Source organism: Notechis scutatus, chromosome Z (genome assembly GCF_049901735.1).
Source record: "Notechis scutatus isolate UNSWTSFEM ecotype Mainland chromosome Z, rNotScu1.2, whole genome shotgun sequence".
NCBI classification, from domain to species: domain Eukaryota; kingdom Metazoa; phylum Chordata; class Lepidosauria; order Squamata; family Elapidae; genus Notechis; species Notechis scutatus.
Genome location: NC_142025.1, coordinates 5,976,436 through 5,999,177, shown reverse-complemented (window position 1 = coordinate 5,999,177; position 22,742 = coordinate 5,976,436). Strand labels below are relative to the sequence as shown.

At 39.9% G+C, this 22,742-nt stretch overlaps 1 protein-coding gene across 1 annotated transcript in view; it reads right to left on the bottom strand.

Moving 5' to 3' along the window:
• LOC113419511 (sodium channel protein type 5 subunit alpha-like) overlaps positions 1–22,742 on the bottom strand; it is a 377,390-nt gene that overhangs the window by 301,842 nt on the left and 52,806 nt on the right. The window contains exon 2 of the mRNA XM_087947846.1: positions 1,949–2,297. Coding sequence (XP_087803972.1) covers positions 1,949–2,215 — 267 coding nt within the window. The 5' untranslated portion in view covers positions 2,216–2,297. The remainder of the gene's footprint in view (positions 1–1,948; positions 2,298–22,742) is intronic.

The following is a 22,742-nucleotide window of genomic DNA, read 5'->3' as shown; positions in this document are numbered from 1 at the left end:
CTTCTAATATATTTTAAACATCTCAGTCTAGCCCATAGCTTTGTTTTTACCAATAGTATTGATCAGGTCTGGCCCTATTTTGTTTTTGAGGTTAACCAGGTGCAAAATTTATTTTAAAAAATGCGAAGATCAGCCTATTCCAATAAAGCATTTCTAATTACATTGGGACTGGAAGGTCCAGAGAAACTGGGGCAAGACTGAGGTTCGTCCATAGAATAAAGGTGAAAAATTAATGAGGGGCAGTCTTGGGGACATTGAAGCATCTGGTATTGATTGACTAAGCTAATGCAAAAGTTCACTGGGTCAAAAAAAAACCCTAGATGGTTTGCATCTTGCAAAGACAAGGAGTCTATATCTTTCCTTGGAACTAAAGCATCACACAGAACGTACCCTTAGGATGCAGAAAGCTAGAGACCAAATGAAGCACAAGCAAAAAGATCAGAAGTACAAAAAGGGTATATTGCAAAGTCCATATCAAGTGGGGTAAATGCAAACATTTTACAGTACTAAACAAGAGGAATTAACCTTTTCTCCACTTGTACTTTTTCTTCTTTTATATGTCGTAGGGTTGTATTACTATTATCCTTCTTATCTTTCCTTTTACTTTCTACTATTAGTATATTATGATTATATTACTTTGTTGTTTGTATGTACATTGAGAGCTTCTATACCAAAGACAAATTTGTTGTGTATCTAATCACACTTGGCCAATAAAGGTATTCTGTTTTTTTCTGTTCTGCTCTGTTGTATTCCATTCCATTCCATATTCTATTCTATATTCTGTTTTGTTCTGTTCTGCTCCCTAGTCTAGTCTAGTCAATTTATGTCTTCTTGAGACAACAACAACAAAAACAAAAACAACAACAACAATAATAATAATACCACCATGGCTTCTATATCAAAACAGTAGAGGCAAGATAAATTCCACCTGTTATTCTTGTATTTTCAAATTCATATTTTTTATATGGATTTGCCAAATTACTGGCTTGCTGTCACGATCATTGGTTAATGTTTCTTGCAAATAGGAGCATCTAATAGAAAATTTGCCTTGAAGTACAAGAAAGGCTTTAAAAATTGCTCTCCAAAATAAGGATGCATAATAAATCAGATATTTTAAGATTATATTTCACACTTTTTTTTTGTATTTTTTTATTCAGTATCCACCCCCAACTTCAATTCTATTTGAAATAATATAAACATACACAGGTAGTCCTTGTTTTACAATAGTTTGTTTCATGATTGTTTGAAGTTTAAAAAAAAAAAAAAGCACTGAAAAAAGTGACTTACGACCATTTTTTACACTTACGACCATTGAAGCATCCCCATAGTCACGTGATCAAAATTCAGATATTTGGCAACTGACTCATTGTTATGACATAGCTATATCCCCGGGGATCGTGTGATCCCCTTTTGTGACCTTCTTACAAGCAAAGTCAATGGGGAGGCCAGATTCACTTAACAACTGGGTTACAGACTGATCAACTGCACTGATTCCCTTAACAACTATGGCAAGAAAGGTCATAAATTGAGGCAAAGCTCCCTTACCAACCATCTCAGCAACAAAAATTTGGGACCCCATTGTGGTTATAACTCAAGGACTATCTGTACACAGACTATATTATTATTATTATTATTATTATTATTATTATTATTATTATTATTATTATTATTATTAGTATTAGTATTAGTATTATTATTATTAGTATTAGTATTATTATTAGTATTAGTATTATTATTAGTAGTAGTAGTAGTAGTAGTAGTAGTAGTATTACTAGTATTACTATTATTAATGATAATACTGTGATTCTCCTGTTTGGATCCCACCCATCATAGATATCAGGAATTCAACGCAGCTACTTAATCCAGGAAGGAATTATTTCCTGTGAAAAATATCCTTCTACCTCATTCCCTTATTCTTAATCATAAGTGCGGAGGGAGCGAATTTGACCTTATGATCTCGGTAGAAGGGGTCAATGTCCTCCAGTGGTTCTCCGATGAGCTCGGATGCGGGAGATCCATAGATGTCTGGCAACTTTTTGCATGCCTGCAAGTCGAACTGTGGCCGCAGTTTTTCTTCCTCTCCCGACTGCTCTCTATATTCCTGCTTGGTATCCTTTGTGATCTTTGCCGCGATCCGCTTTTCAATCTCTGATAGGGATTCGGGCGTGAACCGGTGAAAGTTGTTAGTACCCAGTGGTAACAAGAAGTCAGCCATCTTTTCATCCTGATTTTTCTTTGTTCTGGCCGTTACTCCTAATTATGAAAAAAAATAAAACAAAATAAAACAAAACAAAACCCTGAAAAAGAAAAAGAAAAAGAGGGAATATAGGTAAGTAGAACTCATTAGATCTGATAATCGTGCCAAACATTTATTTGGCTTCCTTTTTTTTTTTTTTAACCATTGCTCTTCAAAGTTAATGGAAAATAGATTTCATTTGAGTTTCTGACTGAAAGAACAAAGGCAGCAGGATGATCACGTACTTCTGGACTTACTTTAATGGCAACATGGACAAGGAGATGTGAATGCCCTATTTTTCATTACAGCTATTTCTTCAATCTTGGCTCTTCTTGGCACATCAACCTATTTTCCAAAGCACAGGAAGGCAAGACAAGAAACAATGGATGGGAACTAATCAAGGAGTTAAGCAACTTGGAATTAAGGAGAAATTTCCTAACAGTGAGAACAAGTAACCAGTGGAACAGCTTGCCTCCAGAGGCTGTTAGGAACTCCAACACTGGAGGTTTTTAAGAAGAGATTAGACAACCATTTATTTGGAATAAATAGGGTGTCCTGCCTGAGGAGAGGGTTGGACCTGATGACCTCAAAGGTCCCTTCCAAATCTGTTATTCTTGGTTCAATTCAGCCTAAGGAATTCTTCTAGGTTTCCTTAGAACCCTATTTTGAGCAGCTAAAATGTCCACACAGTGATTCAGATATGGGCACGGATTGAGATGTGACTCACAGTGATTCAAACATGTGTACCGGAATAAAAAATAATAACATCACTGATACTCACCCCCTTCCAACTTAGCAACAATAAAAGAATCTCAAAAACACAATCCGAAGTCATCCAACTTGAGAATTACATAGAAAATGTAGCCTTCTCAAAGAGAAGAAAACTTTCAGGAAAACTGGGAAAGAGAAGTTTATACCCTAGTCTCCAATTTCCAACCCTCCTTTACTCCGCAATTTTAAATCGGGGTAGACAAATAATTTTCTCAAGAGGCAACATGAAAACCAGGACTGTTGTGGAGCCAAGCCCTGCAAACAATTTTAACCTCTTTGTGTATTATTTATTTGTTTAATAAATTCATATGCTACCGATCTCACAATCCAAAGCAACGTTATGCAGGGAAGTTATACCTTCCTCCCTCACCCCTTAAAGAGCAGGTAGACTTGATACAGGTGTTTTGGTCCACTATAAAAATATTCAGCAAGATTTATTTTCTAAGCAAACCGGGAACCATTCTTGACAATGAAGCCAGTTTACTCCATCTCCTTTACTTCATAGTGACTTAAACTCTGTAAAAATTGCACATGGGGTATCCCTCAGGCTTCCTCCTTGGGTGTATGCTGCCAGATGGTGCTTCTAAAGCCATTTTTGTCACAAGGCCCATCACCCTGCTGCGCGGCTATCAGTTCGAGATAATTCACAACCATTATTTCTCATAACACCCAGAGATTTGTCAGCAAATAAAGCTTTTCCTGTCCCAGCGTGAATAAAGATAACATGTATTGACTCAGCTGAAGAAGTTGTTCCCAAAGCAGACTCTTCTTGTTCCAACTTTGTTTTATGAGAGACTCGTTATGTGATTATTGATTGGAGGCACATCAAAAGGAAAAGAACGTCCTCATTCCCTGCCCCTCCCCCCCCCCTTTTATATACAATAGAGTGACACAAGGAGCCTGTTTCTAAGTTGATATTCTTTTATTCCGATTCTCTCTCTTTGCCTTCCTCCACATCCTTCTTTCCCTTTGGAAAGACCCTAAGATCTGGCTCTGCCAGTTGGCTTGGGGCTCCAAAAGAGATGGTTAATGTTGGAGGTGGCTTATAGATTAATACCAGATCCCACACCTCCACCCTGCTCATCCTATTCCCCTCCTCCCCATCTTTTAACTATTACATTTTGTATTTTACAATTTTGCAGTATCCTATTCAGATAGGGTTTCTTTTAATATACATATTGTAAGCCGCCTGGAGTTGCCTTGTGGAAAGATGGGCAGCCAATAAATCTGATCGATTAATAGATAGATATAAATGATAGATAGATAGATAGATAGATAGATAGATAGATAGATAGATAGATAGATAGATAGATAGGTAGGTAGATAAATACGTAGGTAAATAGTAGATAGATATATGGATAGATAGATTGATTGATTGATAGATAGATAATAGATAGGTGGGTAGGTAGATAGATAGATAAATAGGTAGGTAAATAGGTAGATAGATAGGAAGACAGATCATAGATAGGTGGATAGATAGATAAAAAGGTAGTTAGATAGATAGATAATAGGTAGGTAGAAAGATAGATAATATGTAGGTAGGTAGGTAGGTAGGTAGGTAGGTAGGTAGATAGATAGATAGATAGATAGATAGATAGATAGATAGATAGATAGATAGGAAGTTGGGTAGGTAGGTAGGTAGGTAGGTAGGTAGGTAGGTAGGTAGGTAGGTAGATAGATAGATAGATAGATAGATAGATAGATAGATAGATAGATAGATAGATAGATAGATAATAGGTAGGTAGGTAGATAGGTAGATAGATAGATAGATAATAGATAGGTGGGTAGGTAGATAGATAAATACGTAGGTAAATAGTAGATAGATATATGGATAGATAGATAGATTGATAGATAGATAATAGATAGGTGGGTAGGTAGATAGATAGATAAATAGGTAGGTAAATAGGTAGATAGATAGGAAGACAGATCATAGATAGGTGGATAGATAGATAAAAAGGTAGTTAGATAGATAGATAATAGGTAGGTAGAAAGATAAAAGGTAGGTAGGTAGATGGATGGATGGATAGATAGATAGATAGATAGATAGATAGATAGATAGATAGATAGAAATAGATAGATGATAAATAGATAGATAGATGATACATGATAGATAGATAAATAGAGAGAGAGAGATGACAGATAAAGATAGATAGATAGATAGATAGATAGATAGATACATAGATACATAGATACATAGATAGATACATAGATAGATACATAGATAGATACATAGATAGATTTATGTTGCTAAATGAAACATTTGTTAACTGAGTTTAGCCCCATTTCATGACCTTTCTTGCCACACTTGTTAAGTGAATCATTGCATTCATTCAATTAGCAACCCAATTATTAAGTGAATCAGGCTTCCCCACTGACTTTGCTTGTCAGAAGGTTGCAAAAGTGGATCACATGGCCCTGGGACTCTGCAACCATCATAAATGTGAGTCAGTTGCCAAGTGTCCAAATTTTGATCATGTGACCCTGGGGAGGAGGGCTGCAACAGTTGTAAGTGTGAAAAAGAGTCATAGGTCACTTTTTTCAGTGCCGTTGTAGCTTTGAACAGCCACCAAATAAATTGTTGTAAGTCAAGGATTAGCTGTAAATAAAGAAATAATCCTCTCTGACAATTCTGGAACCCAGAAGGGCACCAGATTGGCAATGCCTGCTCTCCACACTTTGCACTTTTCCTCATGAGAGGCACACCTAAGATAAGGTTCCCAAGTGAAACTCAAACCAAGTGAAGCTGAAACATGCTGGTTCTGATTCCTGCTTAAGACTTGGGCGAATAATGTCCTTTATTTGCTTTGCGTGAATTGAAATACAGAAGTGGTCCTTCAATTACAATCATTGGTTTAGCGACTATTCGGAGTTACAATAGCACTGAAACCGGGGGGATTCTACCAGTTCGCACCTATTTGCTAGAACCAGTTGTTAGAAGAAATTACTGGCCTAATCCTGTAAGGAAGGCAGGAAGGAAACATTCTGGTGTTGCTTACAGAAACTGCCTCTCTGTTAACCCTTATTACATTCTTGGCAAGACTAGACTTCCTGTCTCTGGAAAGTCTCTGGAGTTTTTTCCCCCCTCCTTTGCTGGTACTTTGCTTGTGTGGAGGGACCATTCAAAGTTACAATGGCACTGAAAAAAGCGACATGACCATTTTTCATACTTACGACTGTTGCAGTATCCCCACAGTCATGAGGCCAGGCGAGGAGATGCTTGCCTCAATGTGATATTGAGTTGGTCACACCCAGCCAGTAACATGACCACCAAGCCATGTCCACCCAATCACATGACCACCAAGCCACACCCACCACCTAAGCCATGTCCACAGAACCAGTTGTTAAAAATTTTGAATCCCACCCCTGACTGAAACTATAGCATTATCCTCTGAAGTCTGTGTCTGTCCTGTTGGATTGCAGAACCAAACCAGACAGTTATAGAGGTGAGTCTATCATCTGCACCTCTATAACTGTCTGGTTGGTTCTGCAACCCAACAGGACAGACACAGACTTCAGAGGATAATTAGGACTGCAGAAAAAAAACCAATTGCTACCAACCTACCTTCAATCTAGAACCTGTATACTGCACGAGTCAAAAAGAGGGCTGTGAAAATATTTACAGACCCCTCACATCCTGGACATAAACAGTTTCAACCGCTTCCCTCAAAACGACGCTATAGAGCACTGCACACCAGAACAACTAGACACAAGGACAGTTTTCCCCCAAACGCCATCACTCTGCTAAACAAATAATTCCCTCAACACTGTCCACCTATTTACAAAGTCTGCACTGCTATTACTATTAATCTTCTCATCACTCCTTACCACCCATCCCCTCCCACTTGTGACTGTATGACTGTAACTTTGTCACTTGTATCCTTACAATCTATATGGACTGTTTCCTAGTATGGTTTGATTGCTAATTGTACCCTATGACTATTATTAAGTGTTGTACTTGATGATTTTTGATTCTTGACAGATGTATCTTTTCTTTTATGTACACTGAGAGCATTTGCACCAGGACAAATTCCTTGTGTGTCCAGTCACACTTGGCCAATAAAGAATTCTATCTATTCTATCTATCTATTAAAAAAACAAGTGAGTTACAACTGGTCCTCATACATGGGACAGTTACATCATCCCTCACGGGCCGATGGTCAAAATTCGGGCACTGGGCAACCGAAATGCATTTAAGATGGTTTCAGCATCCCAGAGTCACATGATCACCATTTGTGACCTTCCCAGCTGGCTTCTGATAGGCAAAGACAATGGGAGTAGCAGGATTTGCTTAACTATCATAAAGGTAAAGGTTCCCCTGGCGCATATGTGCTAGTCGTTTCCAGCTCTAGGGGACGGTGCTCATTTCCATTTCTAAGCCAAAGAGCCAGCACTGTCGAAAGACATCTCCATGATCATGTGGCCAGCATGACTAAACACCGAAGGTGCACGGAACACTGCTACCTTCCCACCAAAGGTGGCCCCAATTTTTCTACTTGCATTTTTAAAAAACGCTTTTGAACTGCTAGGTTGGCAGAAGCTGGGACAAGTAACGGGACCTCACTCCTTGACGCAGAGCTAGGGATTCGAACCGCCGAATCTTTCGGTCAACAAGGTCAGCGTCTTAGCCACTGAGCCACCACGTCCCTTTTAACTATCAAAGGATTCACTTAATAACTGCAGTGATTCAGTTAACATGGCAACCAAAGTCATAAAATTGGGCACAATTCACTTTAACGTTGCATTGCTTAGAAATTTTGGTCCCAATTGTGGTTGAGGACTGTACATTATCCAGAATGGAGATTCTATGACGCCTACAGGTACAGTAGATGATTGCCAGGGAGAACTGTGGTGGAACATGATCTGGAGGCACAAGGATATGCAATCACCATTCCATATTTCAGGAGCATTTACAGGTAGTCCTCAATTTATAACCCCAACCCAAAGTTTCTACTGCTAAGCAAAACAGTTGTAAAGTGAGTTTTGCCCCATTTCACAACCTCTCTTGCCACAGCTGTTAAGTGAATCACTTCAATGATTAACTTAGTAAAATGGTTGTAAAATGAATCTGGCTTCCCCATGGACTTTACTTGCCAGAAAGTCACCAAAAGGGGATCACATCATCCTGGGGCATTGAAACTGTCATAAATATGAGTCAGGAAAGCTAATGCTAAAAAATTACAACAGAATAATTCATCTCCCTCCATAAAGTACAATTTAAAAACAAGATGGGGAGAGAGAGGGAGAGGAAAAAAAGGAAGAAAATATTAATTAATTGATTGATTGATTATGGGAGGAACAGTATTGATTTTACCTAACACCTAAAAAAACTGAAGGATTGGAGAAGTCACATGATCCACATGTGACTATACTACAAATGGATTACAGATGCTCAAAGCTTCTAAATTCTATCTCCCTCCCTCCCATTATCTGACAAAATGAAGAAGAGACCCAAAAGGTTTACAAAAAACAAACACCTAAAGGACTGTGGTACTACTGTTCTGTACTTAGTTGCTCTATAGGCTTCTCCCATTTCCTGTCTAATGTCTTAAGGCGTGAAAAAGAAGAAATGGGAACATTCTGTTTTTCTGAAACCCGAGTCCCAAAGTAATCAGGATTTATGATCCACTCCACAACCCTGAAGTGAGACAAGAATTTAGATTGGACTGACATAAAGGGTTTTTTTTTTCATACTGTGCTGGCAAAATTCAGCTTATTCCATATTGTACAGGTATTAGATTAATAGAGTTGGAAGGGACCTTGTAGGTCATCGTCCAACCCCCCTGCCCAAGCAGGAGACCCTACACCATTTCTGACAAATGGCAGTCCAATCTCTTCTTGAAAGTCTCCAGTGATGGCGCTCCCACAACTTCTGAAGGCAACTTCTGTTCCATTGGTTGATTGTGCTCACTGTCAGAAAGTTTCTCCTTATTTCCAGGTTGAATCTCTCCTTGTTCAGTTTCCATCCATTATTCCTTGTCTGGCCTACAGGCACTTTAGAAAATAGCTTGACCCCTTCCTCCTCTCTGTGGCAGCCCCTCAAATATTGGAAGACTCTATCATGTCTCCCCTGGTCCTTCTCTTCACTTGACTAGCCATGCCCAGTTCCTGCAACCATTCTTGTTTTAGTCTTCAGGCCTTTAATCAGCTTAGCTGCTCTTCTTTACACTTTTTCAAAAGCCTCAACATCTTTTTTGCAATGTGATGACCCAAACTGGATGCAGTATTCCAGGTGTGGTCTTACTAAGGCTTTATGAAGCAGTACTAACACTTCATGTGATTTTGATGCTATTCCTCTGTGTCAGCTTTGGAAGCCAAATTGACATCAGAAGCTTCCACTCTGCCACATTCCTGTGCTTGGGAAATTGGGAGGGGGGATTTAGTAGAGCGTATTTAGTTAGACATAATAGGATTCTTCTTTTGGGTCGAGGTGATGTTATTCATGCAACCTGAAAGAGGCGTCGTTGAAGGGAGGTCTCAAGTTGGGACAGATACAACCATTTGTTTAGCGACCATTTGGAGTTACAATGGGACTGAAAAAAGTGACTGACAACTGTACCACATTTTTACAACCATCATAGCAAGCCCATAGTTATGTTGTAATTCGCCGGCAACCGGTGCAGACAAGAGCGAAGTCATACAGTGAGGAGGAAAGGGGACCAGTCAAGAAGTCTGGAGAGGACTTGAACGAGGGTCCTGCTTCCGATGCAGAGATGGGGCCAGGACCATCTGGGAGTGGGGTGCTGCTCCAGAACTTCCAGAATCTGGCAGCAGCGAGGCAGAGGACCCAGGGGAGCCTGTTCCCAGTGCGCGTGTGCGCAGAGCTGCTAGAAGGCAAGAGCAGCTGAAACAGAAGGGGTGACTCGGGAGTAAGGCTGGAAGGAGATTGCCTTTCCCATAAGGGATAAAAGTCAGACCTCAATGACAAAACCTTTGCAGGAAGCAAAGTAGTTTGATAGATTCTGAGTCCTCCTTGAAGTTCTGTGTACTCTGGTCGGGGTTTTTTTGGTACTTCAGTTGGTTTCTGTTATAATTAATTTGGATACTTCTGTTTTGGGCAGCCTTTGACAGCACTGAAAGGCATGTGCTTATCTTGGGGAACTGTTTAAGATTAGTTCTGGCTGGGAATGAAAGCAATTTCCAGCGTTGTAATAAAATAGGATTTGCTTTTAAAACAAGTTTGTGTTTCATTACGATTGACAAAGCCTGGGTCAGAACAGGTTACGTGATCAAAATCACAGATGCTTGAAAATTGGCATGTATTTGCAGCAACCTGGGGGTCACGTGATCATCCCTTGCAACCTTCCCAGCCAGCTTCTGACAAGCAAAGTCAATGGGCAAAACCAGCTTTACTTAACAGCCACATAATTCACTTAACTACCGTGGCAAAAAAAAAGATAATCAAATCAGACATTAATCATTTAACAACCTCTTTGATTAACAAAGGAAATTACATCCCATTTGTGGTCCTAAGTCAAGAACTATCTGCATTTTGGACTTGTTTTAACACAGAAGGACATTAAATGTTATCTTGAATATATAAGTCAGCAATAAGACACTCCATGGTATAATGCAGAATATTTAATCCTTTGCTAAATGCGTTAATTCGTTAATACTCCAACATTGCAGGTTTTTAAGAAAAGATTGGACAACCGTTTGTCTGAAATGGGTTTCCTGTCTGAGCAAGGGGTTGGACTAGAAGACCTCCAAGGTCCCTTCCAACTCTTTTGTTATTTTGTTATTCTGCTAAATTAAACTTGGGGTGGGGGTGCACACTGGTAAATAAACCTGAGTTAAAATGCAATTGTGTAAGAATAGCAGAAAAGGTGTATGTATTGTTTATTTATTTAATGCAAATTCTAGCGTGGCATAGGAAAGCTATGTTGGATCCAGAGACATACATTCCCATAGAGCTGGCTGCCAGGATAGTAATAAGAGGGAAAAAAAATATCATTATGGTTAGTGATTTGAAACCCTATATACATTAACTTTAACCTATTGATTCTGGTTAGTTCTGATCCCAATGGGCCTCTAGAAAGTGTTTCTTCTCTGTCAGTAGCAACTAGGCCATTTGGATCTGGATCACACAACGCCTGTCCAACATGGTCTTTCACCTCCCATTGTCCCATCTGGGAATGGAGACCCACATTTGCTAGTGGCAGTATTGTTTGCCGAGCTATTCACTCGGTTGGTAATTGTGCACATCGTATCTTGCCTACTATGGCCCAGAGATCCTTGTTTTCCCCAAATCCCAGCCCTGCCAACCCTTTAAAAGAACCTAACCTCAACATCCCCAATGCATCTCCGCTCTAAATTAACAGCTCAGACTGTTCACTAAGGAACAAAACATGCACAAACAAATTTCTCTGCAAGCTTACAGTAATAATCACAACATGCTCAAGCCCCGGTCAGCTTTGGTTAGGTGGAGGAAAGTGCTATCTGAAAATAAAGACTAAGAATAGAAAGAAACAAAGAGAGAGGGAGGGAGGAAGGGAGGGAGGGAGGGAGGGGGAGACCGACTGATATCCTTTGATTTTGGGTAGAGAGTCCTTCTATCCAAAGATATGAAGTTGTTCCCTGGCTTACAACAATTCATTTAGTGACCACTCAAATCTACAACCGCACTGAAAAAGCGACTTATGATTGTTTTACTCTTACAACCATTGCAGCATTTCCACAGTTACGAGATCAAAATTTGGGCGCTTGGACATTGCTTCATCTTTATGACCGTCAAAGTGTCCTGGTGTTTGTGTGTGTGTGTGTGTGTGTGTGTGTGTGTGTGTGTGTGTGATGTGATCAACCTTTGCCACCTTCTGACAAGCAATGGCAACGGGGAAATCACATTCGCTGAACAACTGGGTTGTTCACTTCACAACTACAGGGATTCACTTAACAACTGTGGCAAGAAAAGTTGTAAAACGGGACAAAAGGCATTGAAGAGCTGCCTCACTTAGCAACAGGAATTTTGGGCTCAATTGTGGTCGTAAGTCAAGGACTACCTATAATTTCACGCACTGTTTCCTCCATCTCCACCTGTGAAAGCTCTCTTGAGCAGCCATTTTGCCAGAACAACACCATCCATTATATTTGTTAACAACTCTCCTCTCAGATCTGTTTGCATGGCTAACATCCTAAAACAGCAAAACCTTTGTCAGGGCTCCGACAAATCCACTCCCATTCAAATCATAAGTCTCTGGCCGCATCTCTCAGAGTAAAAACAAAAAAGGATTTATTCGGAGTGACCATATCAGTGTTGCCTGGGTGCAGCCGACACTAAGATACATCATTCATTTCCCCCTTGACCCTGGTCTGCCCCTCCACCCCCTGGATGTGTATTCTCCAATGGGACACATCCATAGCCAAGAGTCATCCATCGTGCTCTCAAGTAATATTCTTGTGCGCCAACAGCTTCGGCTGCCAAGGCAATTATCTGAAGCATTTAAGGAATGCACTGCTTTCCCCCCTCCCTTTCTGCTGGCAACTAAAAAGACCAAAGAAGTATTTTTTTAGTTGACAACCTTCGCACTGGAAAGAAGCAACTTATGGGGGAAGGTAAGAAACCAACCGCCCTTGTCATCAATATCCAAACTTCCTTTCATGAACACCTGTGCTCCATGGATATTTTTTTCCCCTAATTAATGTGGCAACCTATTCCATGAATGCACCAATGATCCCTTTTTTGATTGGCAACCCCGGGTAACACAACCCACTACAGGTAGTCCTCAATTTACGACCACAATGGGGCCCAAAATTTCTGTCCCTAAGTGAGACATTTGTTAAGTGAGTTTTGCCCCATTTTTAAGACCTTTCTTATCACAGTTGTTAAGCGAATCACTGCCACTGTTAAGTTAGTAACCTGGTTGTTAAGTGAATCTGACTTCCCCATTGATTTGGCTTGTCAGATGGTCGCCAAAGGGGGTCATAAACCGGGTGGGCTGCTACAGGTTCGGGCAATCCGGTAGCTAATTTTATCATTTTTAATGACTACTTCGACAAACCAGTAAATCCCACCCCTGGCTGGCCCCGCCCTACCACCCCTCCCAGGAGTCCCCATGTGGCCTGTTTTGGATGCCAGGTTGTCAAGTCATAAAATATTTCTACGGTCTTTTTAGAGTTGCCAACAGAAAGGGAAGGGGGGAGCAGTGCAGCAGCTTGGAAACCAAAAGTGCATTCTATAAATAGTTTTCAAAGATAGTTTCCAGGTGACTGAAGTTTCTGCCACGCAAAGTTCTAACTGGAGAGCATGATTGATGACTCTTGGCTATGGATGTGTCCCATTGGAGAATATGAATGGTGATTAATTGGGGGTAACTGCTGGAATCCTGACAGAAGCCAATATAGGGCCCATGCGGAGGCTCGGGGAGGGTGAAAAACAGGCCTCTCGGAGGCTCCAGAAGGCCAGAAATGGGTCCGTTTCCGGCCTCATTTGCAACCTTCTGACAAGCAAAGTCAATTGGGAAGCCAGGTTTACTTAACAACTGCAATGATTTACTTAACAATGGTGGCAAGAAAGGTTGCAAAATGAGGCAAAACTCACTTAACAAATGTTTCACTTAACAACAGAAACCTTGGGCTCAACTGTGGCTGTAATTAGAGGACTACCTATATTTGGAACAACTTTTTTTTAAGTTTATATTGAAAAATACTGCAAATTGATTGGAAAACAAAGGGGGAAAGTCAAAAAAATATTTATCTATATAATTTTGATAGATGTTTTAATCCTTGCATTTTTTCCCAATATTTATAAGCAATAACTTTGTAGACACTTTGTTACTAAGCTGAAAAACTCACTTTCCCCCCGTTTTAATATTATGAAAACCATGTACTTTTGTTTGATATGCTTTATTGATTACTGTATCTTGAGCAAAAAGTGTAAAATCATAGTACAGGTAGTTCAAATTATATGTTTTTGTTTAGTGACCATTTCAGTGTCAATGGCACTGGAAAAAGTGACTTATGATGGTGTTTCACACTTATGACCCATGGTAATATCCCCATGGTCATGTGATCAAAATTCAGACATCTGGCAAATTGGTTTGTATTTATTACAGGTACAGTCAACTCATAAAACTTTTTGCATGCACATTTTATAGTTGACAACAGAAAGAAGGTGGGGGGGAGTTTCAAAGAGCAGGTGGCAGTGTGGAATTAAAAGTACATTCCATTCATATTTTCTTCAAAGACTGATTAGATGGCTAAAGCTTCTGCAGTGAAAAAAATTTAATTGGAGAGCATGATTAATGACTCTTGGCTATGGGCATATTTCATTGGATAGAGGGGGGGGGAAAGCAGGATCAAGGGTGACAGTGAATTACATATCTCAGAGTTGGCTATGCCCAGGTTAGTGCCTGACCGTAGAATGTTACCTTCAAATAAATCCTCTTTAGTTTTGGGAGTGTGGCTCAAGGGTCATGATTTAATTGGAGTAACCGCGGGAACTCTGACAGTCCCAAGATCACATGATCTCATTTTGTGACCTTTTGATAATCAAAGTCAATGAGGAAGCCAGATTCACTTAATAACTGTGTCACTTACTTAACAAAAAATGCTAAGAGAAAGAATGATGTGGGGAACAGATGCTGAGCAATTCAGTGCAGAAAGAATAGAGGAAACTGGTCTTTCACCACCCACAGCAAAAGTAGCCCTTGAAACTTGCAATAGTTTATTCCTTAATCATTAAACTAAAAAGAAAATGATAGGGAGAAAAATCCCTAGCTTTTCTAATACAATGAGTTTTCTCGCTTGAATTTTTTGAAAACAGGTTGTGTTTTTAAATTGTGCAGATTGAATGAATTAATTCTTTATTGCCCAAGTGTGATTGGACACACAAAGAATTTGTCTTGGTGCAAATGATCTCAGTGTACATAAAAAGAAAAGATACATTCGTCAAGAATCATAAGATACAACACTTAATAAACTGATAGGGTACAAATAAGCAGTCACATTGTGCAGATCATTTCTAATGCTGATCAAAATTAAGTCTGCCGGTTTAACTGGGTATCCTTCACTCAGACATTTCCTACTTTCTCTTGGCATATAGTCAGGCCTGGTTCACACATCTCAGTAGCCAGTTTGTTTCACTTTATTGTGCTGAATAAACTGTAATAAATTATGTTTACATTTTCAAGTTGAATAATCCCATTTTTTAAATCCCTAATCTTCGGGTGCTTATTATTTTTCTATCTTGTTCAGTGTCTAGGTCTCGGGACTGAACATTCCCACTAGAATGGCCTCTGCTTCATTTATTCTGATTTTTAATAGGAAGACAAGAGCTGGCCAAAGTTGTTGTTTCAACAAGTATTTAAAGTTCTAGAGAGTAGCAGCAGAGAATGCTTCGATTCCTACTCTAACAAAGGAGAGCTCCATGCAAGAACATCCACTTTGGATGATGACTCTGAATCCAAACCCCAGCATCTCAAAGTAGAAAAAGAGATGGATGAAAGAATGGGGAAGGAAAGGAGGAGGAGGAGGAGGAGGAGGAGGAGGAGGAGGAGGAGGAGGAGGAGGAGGAGGAGGAGGAGGCGGCAGATAAAAAAGAGGAGGAAGAAGAATCTATTCAGTATCTCAGCATTCATTCAGTAATTGACCAAGTAAGATCATAAAAAGTCTTAAGCCCACAGGAATTTGTGGCTTGACAAATGAAGACAGTTGAGGGCAAAGGACAAACTGAAAACTAATGAGATTTTAGGAAAGACAGGGACTTACATGAGCAGATCAAAAGCTTAAAAGGAGAATAATCAAGAGCACTTACCATGAGTGGGAAAATGCTGTTTTTGAGACGGTATCTGACATGCAGATGAGATGGATTCTACTCATTCTACAAAGGTGTTATAGTCTATCACAAATAGCCCAAGAACTCAAAAAGGGAAAACTTAGGGATAGAAAAACCAACATGCTGGCATTAAAACTGTGTAAATTACAGTGTTAAACAGTGCAAAATGCACAAAGCATTCCATCCTCAACCAATGCTCATTCCAGTTGGACGCAATGAGACTTTAGTCTGCCATTCTGAAGACCGAACTAAATATAAACATCAGAATATCTTGCAACAGAGGAGGTTGAACTGTAGGAAGAACTATAGGTAGTCCTCACCTTACAAACATTCATTTAGTGACCATTTGAAGTTATAATGGCACTGAAAAAAGTGATTTGTGGGCTGTTTTTCACACGTAATAACCATTGCAAAATCCCCATGGTCGCGTGATCAAAATTGGGGTGTTGACCACAGGTCCATATTTATGACAGTTGTACTGTCCCGGGGTCATGTGATCACCATCTGTAATCTCCCCAGTCAGTTTCCACCAAGCAAAGTCAATGGGGGAAGGCAGATTTGCTTAATGACCACATGATTCTCTTAACAACTGCAGTGATTCACTTAACAATTATGGCAAAAATGTAAAGTAAGGCAAAGTCACTTAACAATTGCCTTGCTTAGGAACAGAAATATTGAGCTCACTTGTGGTCATAAGTCAAGGACAATCAACCAATGGAACAGAAGTTGCCTTCAGAAGTTGTGGGAGCTTCATCACTGGAAGCTTTCAAGAAGAGACGGGACTGCCATCTGTCAGAAATGGTGTAGGGTCTGCTGCTTGGGCGGGGGGTTGGCCTAGATGACCTACAAGGTCCCTGTTATTCTGACTATCTATATTCAAACAGACATGGGCATATTGCACAGACTATACCTTTCCTATATACCTTTGTATATTTGTTAAAGAAAAGACCAATTCCAATGTTATGATGGTGATTTTGTCATTACAATTGTTTTTATAGAGACTCCTATCCTCAGTATTTCAATTGGTTTCTAAATTTACAAATGAAAGCAAAAGTTTTTATAATCCATGTAACCTACCAAGTTTTTTTTTATTTGTGGCAGTATAGAAATATGTAAACTAAATAAATCCCAAAGCATCTGAAGATACCTACAGAAAGTTCCCCAATATGTACACCTTACAAACACATAGCTTAAATTCCCAAAATTCTCAGCAAAAATCACACTGGGTGAGGACTGTTGGATGTTAGTCAACATTTCTGAAGGATAGCCAAGCTGAAGAAGACTTGTTTGCGGGCCTCTGGGAAATCGATTTCCTTTTGGATTGAACATCCTGTCAGATTGGCAACAGGAGAGAGGATGAAATTGTGCTTCAGAAAGTAAAATCCTAATTGTTTGATCATAATGGCTTGTGAAACATTAACAAGCCAACCGCTTGTTCAAGCAGGAGACTATACCATTTCCAAACTAGCGGCTGTCCAATTTCTTCTTTAAAACCTCCAGGGATGGAGCACCCAAAACCTCTGGATAGATTGTTCTCAATGTCAGGAAATTTCTCCTGAACTCTGTTGGTTTTCTCCTTGAGTAGTTTCCATCTGTTGCTTCTTGTCCTGCCTTCAAATGCTTTGGAGAACAGATTCTCCAAACTCTTCCTTGTGGCAACCCTTCAAATATTGAAGCACTGCTATCATGGCATCCCTATTTCTTCTTTTCACTAAGCATACCCAATTCCTGTAACCATTCTTATATTTTTCCTACAAAGATGTCTGCTGTCGAGCATCCTCTTTCTTGACTTCACTAATCCTCTTGATCAATTCTCTGCTTTCTATTACATGACTCCCCCGCCACTCAGGGATTCTACTAGTTCGCACCTATTTGCTAGAACCGGTTGTTAACATTCTAAGCAATTCAGAGAACTGGTTGTTAGAAGAAATTACTGGGCTAATCCTGTAAAGAAGGCAGGAAGGAAACATTCTGGTGTTGCTTACAGAAACTGCCTCTCCGTTAACCCTTATTACGTTCCTGACAGGACTAGATTTCTTGTCTCAGGAACGTCTCTGGAGGTTTTTCCCCTCCTTTGCTGGTACTTTGCTTGTGTGGAGTGACCATTCAAAGTTACAATGGCACTGAAAAAAGTGACTTATGACCATTTTTCACACTTACGACTGTTGCAGCATCCCCACAGTCATGAGAGGCCAGGCGAGGAGATGCGTGCCTCGATGTGAGTGATGTTGAGTTGGCCACACCCACCCAGTGACATGACCACCAAGCCACGCCCACCACCTAAGCCGCGCCCACAGAACTGGTTGTTAAAAATTTTGAATCCCACCCCTGCCACCACTCATCTACCATTACCCAAAAAAATGAAATAAAAGGACAAAAGTTCACTTTTGATATTAGAATAGAATAACAGAGTTGGAAGGGACCTTGAAGGTCTTCTAGTCCAACCCCCTGCTTAGGCAGGAAACCCTACACCACCTCAGACAAATGGTTATCCAACGTCTTTTTAAAACTTCCAGTGTTGGAGTATTCAAACTTCTGGAGGCAACTTGTTCCACTGATTAATTGTTCTAATTGTCAAGAGATGTCAGAGTTAGCTTCAGAAGAACCAGAAATGGAAAGAAGTAGGAGGAGATGAGATAAAGAAATACAGTAAAAATTGAAGAAAGTTTTCAAAGCAGACTGGCCCAAGATGTAAGAATAAACCAAATCTTTGTGCCTCTAATAGCTTTTTTGATCTTGTTTATTAACCACATTATGCCTTTTGGATACTTTTGACATTTTCCTTGATTGCATTCTAGGTCAACAGCCATTAATACAATTTTAGTTTAGAACAACTTCTAAATCTTCTGGAGAGATCTAATCATGTTGATTCACTCTTTCAATTGCCTTTTCTTTAATCAGTTCCCTCGGTTTTGGGTACAATGTTGTTCTATAATCAAATGTAGTAAAGATGATCTGAGAGGGGTAGTCATCCATTTATACGAATGGCGGGTAAGTGCAAAACTATTTTTGTCTAATAGTCTAGACAGTTCCTATGTCTTTGGGTGTTTGCTAACTGGAGCATTAATCTGTTTTGTATGTTTTATTGCAGGTATTGTCCACAATTGAATTGAGAGCTACTGGTTTGATGGAGATCTAAGAAAATAGAGAAGAGAATGTTTGGAATCTTTCTGAATACCACAATGTATCCCTAAGTGGTTGCACTCATGCTCTGCAAAGTGTACTCAGAACTAGCATCTTCCATGTATTACAGACCAATTCTGAACATGAAACTGCAATATATGAACCACAAAGCATCTGTTCCAGCATTTTCTCTTTTGATCTCTGTGGGGTCTTTTTTATCTTACCTCAAATCCATTAACTTAAAGGCAGACGCATAATTTATGAAAAGTGATGGCATTTTGATCTCTGGCTATCAATGCGTCTATGACCTCTAGGCTAAAGTGTGATTATCAAGACATCCACTTGGCTACCACAAGCATTAGAAACAAGACGTCCAGCTCAGCATCCTTCCTCTAGGTCCCAAGCAATATTTTAACAGAACAACAGCATTGGAAGAGACCTTGGAGGTCTTCTAGTCCAACCCCATGTTCAAGCAAGAAACCCTATACCATTTCAGACAACTGGCTGTCTAATTTCTTCTTCAAAACCTCCAGTGATGAAGCACCCATGACTTTTGGAGGCAGGTCTTTCCACTGATTAATTGTTCTGACCGGGAGGAAATTTATCCTTAGTTCTAGCTTTGTTCTCTCCTTGATTAGCTTCCATCCTTTGCTTCTTTTCTGGCTTGGAGAATAGGTGGACCACCTCTTCTTTGTAGCAGCCCCTCAAATATTGGAGCACTGTTATCATGTCACCCCTCGTCCTTTTCTCATTAAACTAGACATACCCAATTCCAGCAACTATTCTTTATTTGGATGCTTTGATACAGAATTTCAGAGGTATCATAAATTATACCAAGGAAAAGGGACATAATACGGGTAATCCTCAACTTACAACTATTCACTGTAAGTGATTTTTAAAAAGTTACCTATGACCACTCCTACCACTAGCAAATGTCACAGCACGTCCATCGTCATGTGATCAAAAATTTGAGTGTTTGGCAACTAGCATAGATAGTTTCTTAATGTGCAGTAAGATTAGATCTGGCCTGTTTCACTCTAAGACTCTCTATCAGACAATAAGAGCTTAGGTGGCACATTGGTTAGAATGTAGTACTGCAGGACTAAGTCACTGGTCACTCCAGGATTTCAGTTCTGAGCAGCTCAAAGTTGACTCAGCCTTCCATCCTTCTGGAGTCGGTAAAATGAGGACCCAGATTGTTGGGGACAATATGCTGACTCTGTAAACCGCATAGAGTGGGCTGTAAAGTACTATGAAGTGGCATATAAGTCTAAGGGCTAATATCATTCATCAGGATCTGGCAACAATGCTTTCTGTATTGTAGCATATCAGGAATAGCATTAAATAAATACACGCCAGCAATGTTTTGGCCTCAGGACAATGCACTGTATGAAACAAATAAAACATTAAACAGATTTAAAGCTAGGACTACTTAAAAATTATATATATATATATATATATATATATATATATATATCTTTGTTATTCGGGTTTCTCCGCGTAAGATTGGAAGTATCTAGGCAGCGTTTGATGAAGTCTCATTCATCATCTTCAGGCTTCTGTCTTCAGCTCTGTGCTTCTCAGAGTGAGAAGCACAGAGCTGAAGACAGAAGCCTGAAGATGATGAATGAGACTTCATCAAACGCTGCTCAGATACTTCCAATCTTACGCTGGAGAAACCCAATAACCAAAGATCCACATACAAATACCCGAGAACCTCAGAAAACATATATATATATATTTTCTGTACCCTAAAAAAGACTGCAGAGAAGAACAACAAAAGTGATTGGGGGACTGAAGGCTAAAACATATAAAGAACAGTTGCTGGAATTGGGTATACCTAATTTAATGAAAAGAAAGATTAGGGATGACATGATAGCAGTCTTCCAATATCTGAGGGGCTGCCCCAAAGAAGAGGGAGTCAAACTATTCTCCAAAGCACCTGAGGGTAGGACAAGAAGCAATGGGTGGAAACTAATCAAGGAGAGAAGCAACCTAGGACTAAGGAGACATTTCCTGATAGTGGAAACAATCAACCCGTGGAACAGCTTACCTTCAGGAATTGAGGTGCTTTATCAAAGGAGGCTCTTAAGAAGAGAGTGGACAATCATTTGTCTGACATGGTCTAGGGCTTCCTGCTTGAGCAGGGGATTGGAGTAGAAGACCTCCAAGATGTCTTCCACTGTCATTCTGTTAAAAAAAAAAAGAGGGCAAGAAGCATTCTGGAAATCTAGATGATTTTGGAGATGAACAGATGGGACTGAGAGCCAACCAGGTATCAAGAGAGGAATCCATAGGCACACAGGGAACATCAACAGAATTAGACTATTGCTTCCTTTAGACCAGCATTGCTTTGTTTCCAAGTTCTTGGATTCTTCTGCACATTTTGGATCACTTCAAAACAGATAGCAGTACTTTGGATGGACCAGTAGTCTGAGTCATTCCAAAGGGCACTGTCTATCCAAGATCCTTTCATCTGGGAATGAGAAATCAACACATGAATCACACACATCAGCAACCTAGAACTACGCCGCCTTCGGTCCGATCTAAGTATACTATATAAAATCATACATTGTAATGTCCTACCTGTCAATGAATATTTCAGCTTCAACCATAACAACACAAGAGCAAACAATAGATACAAACTCAAGGTTAATCGCACCAAACTTGATTGCAGGAAATACGACTTCAGCAACAGAGTGGTCAATGTCTGGAATACCCTACCTGACTCTGTGGTTTCTTCCCCAAACCCCAAAAACTTTAACCTTAGACTGTCTACTATTGACCTCACCCCCTTCCTAAGAGGTCTGTAGGGGGCGTGCATAAGCTCACCAACATGCCTACCGTCCCTGTCCTATTGTTTCTTTTATTTTTCTTATATGTATCCATGTATTCATAACTATGTTTTTACTTACACCTATTATCTTGTAAGCAATTAACAAATAAAATAAATAAAATAAATAATAATAACCTCTAGGTCTAAAACAGGCCTTTGTTTGAAACGTGCATGATATAATTTAAATCAAATAGAACAGCAGCTGAGTATCTTCCCTCCCAGCCACCCCGCAGAAGGAAAAGTAGAAACTGTACAAAGCAGCAGATGCCAAATGTCTCTTAGGCTGGTGTGTGTGTGTGTGTGTGTGTGTGTGTGTGTGTGTGTGTGTGTGTGTGTACTGATTCCACAGCTGAAGCAAAAATGTTGTTGCCCAGGTAGCATTTCCACATGTTTAACAGCAAAGGAATAAATACGAACCTCGCCTCCCTCTTTTCCAGCAATTACAAGCAGCAAGGTTTAAAATATGAAATAGGAGAGGTGGGGACATCAGCGAAGAGATACGTTCTTCCAGATCTAGAGTTTTGAGCTGTTGGGAAGGCTCATTAAACCCAGATCTGTGATATATTATAGTGGCTGCCCTTTCGAGTCCAGGGGATTTTATATAAAGGTTTGTGAGAACCAATTTTCCCAAGTCTCAGCTCTGAGAACAACGCAGTGTTTTTTGATCCAACAAGCCACAGACAATTTTTTTTTTAAAAAAAAATTGTACCTTCATGTAAGTGTTGGTCCCTGGGGACTGCCCAGACAAGTCACTGCAATTTTCTTGGAAATTTTTCAAAAGTGGTTTGCCATTGACTCCTTCCTAGGGCCGAGAGGAAGGGACTGTCCAAGGCCACCTAGCTGGATTCATGCCAAAAGCAGGACTAGACTATGGAACATAGAATAATAGTGTGGGGAAAGGGACCTTGGAGGTCTTCTAGCCCAACCCCTGCTTGAGCAGGAGACCCTTCACCATTTCAGACAAGTGACTGTCCAGTCTCCTCTTAAAAGCCTCCAGTGAGCCCCAA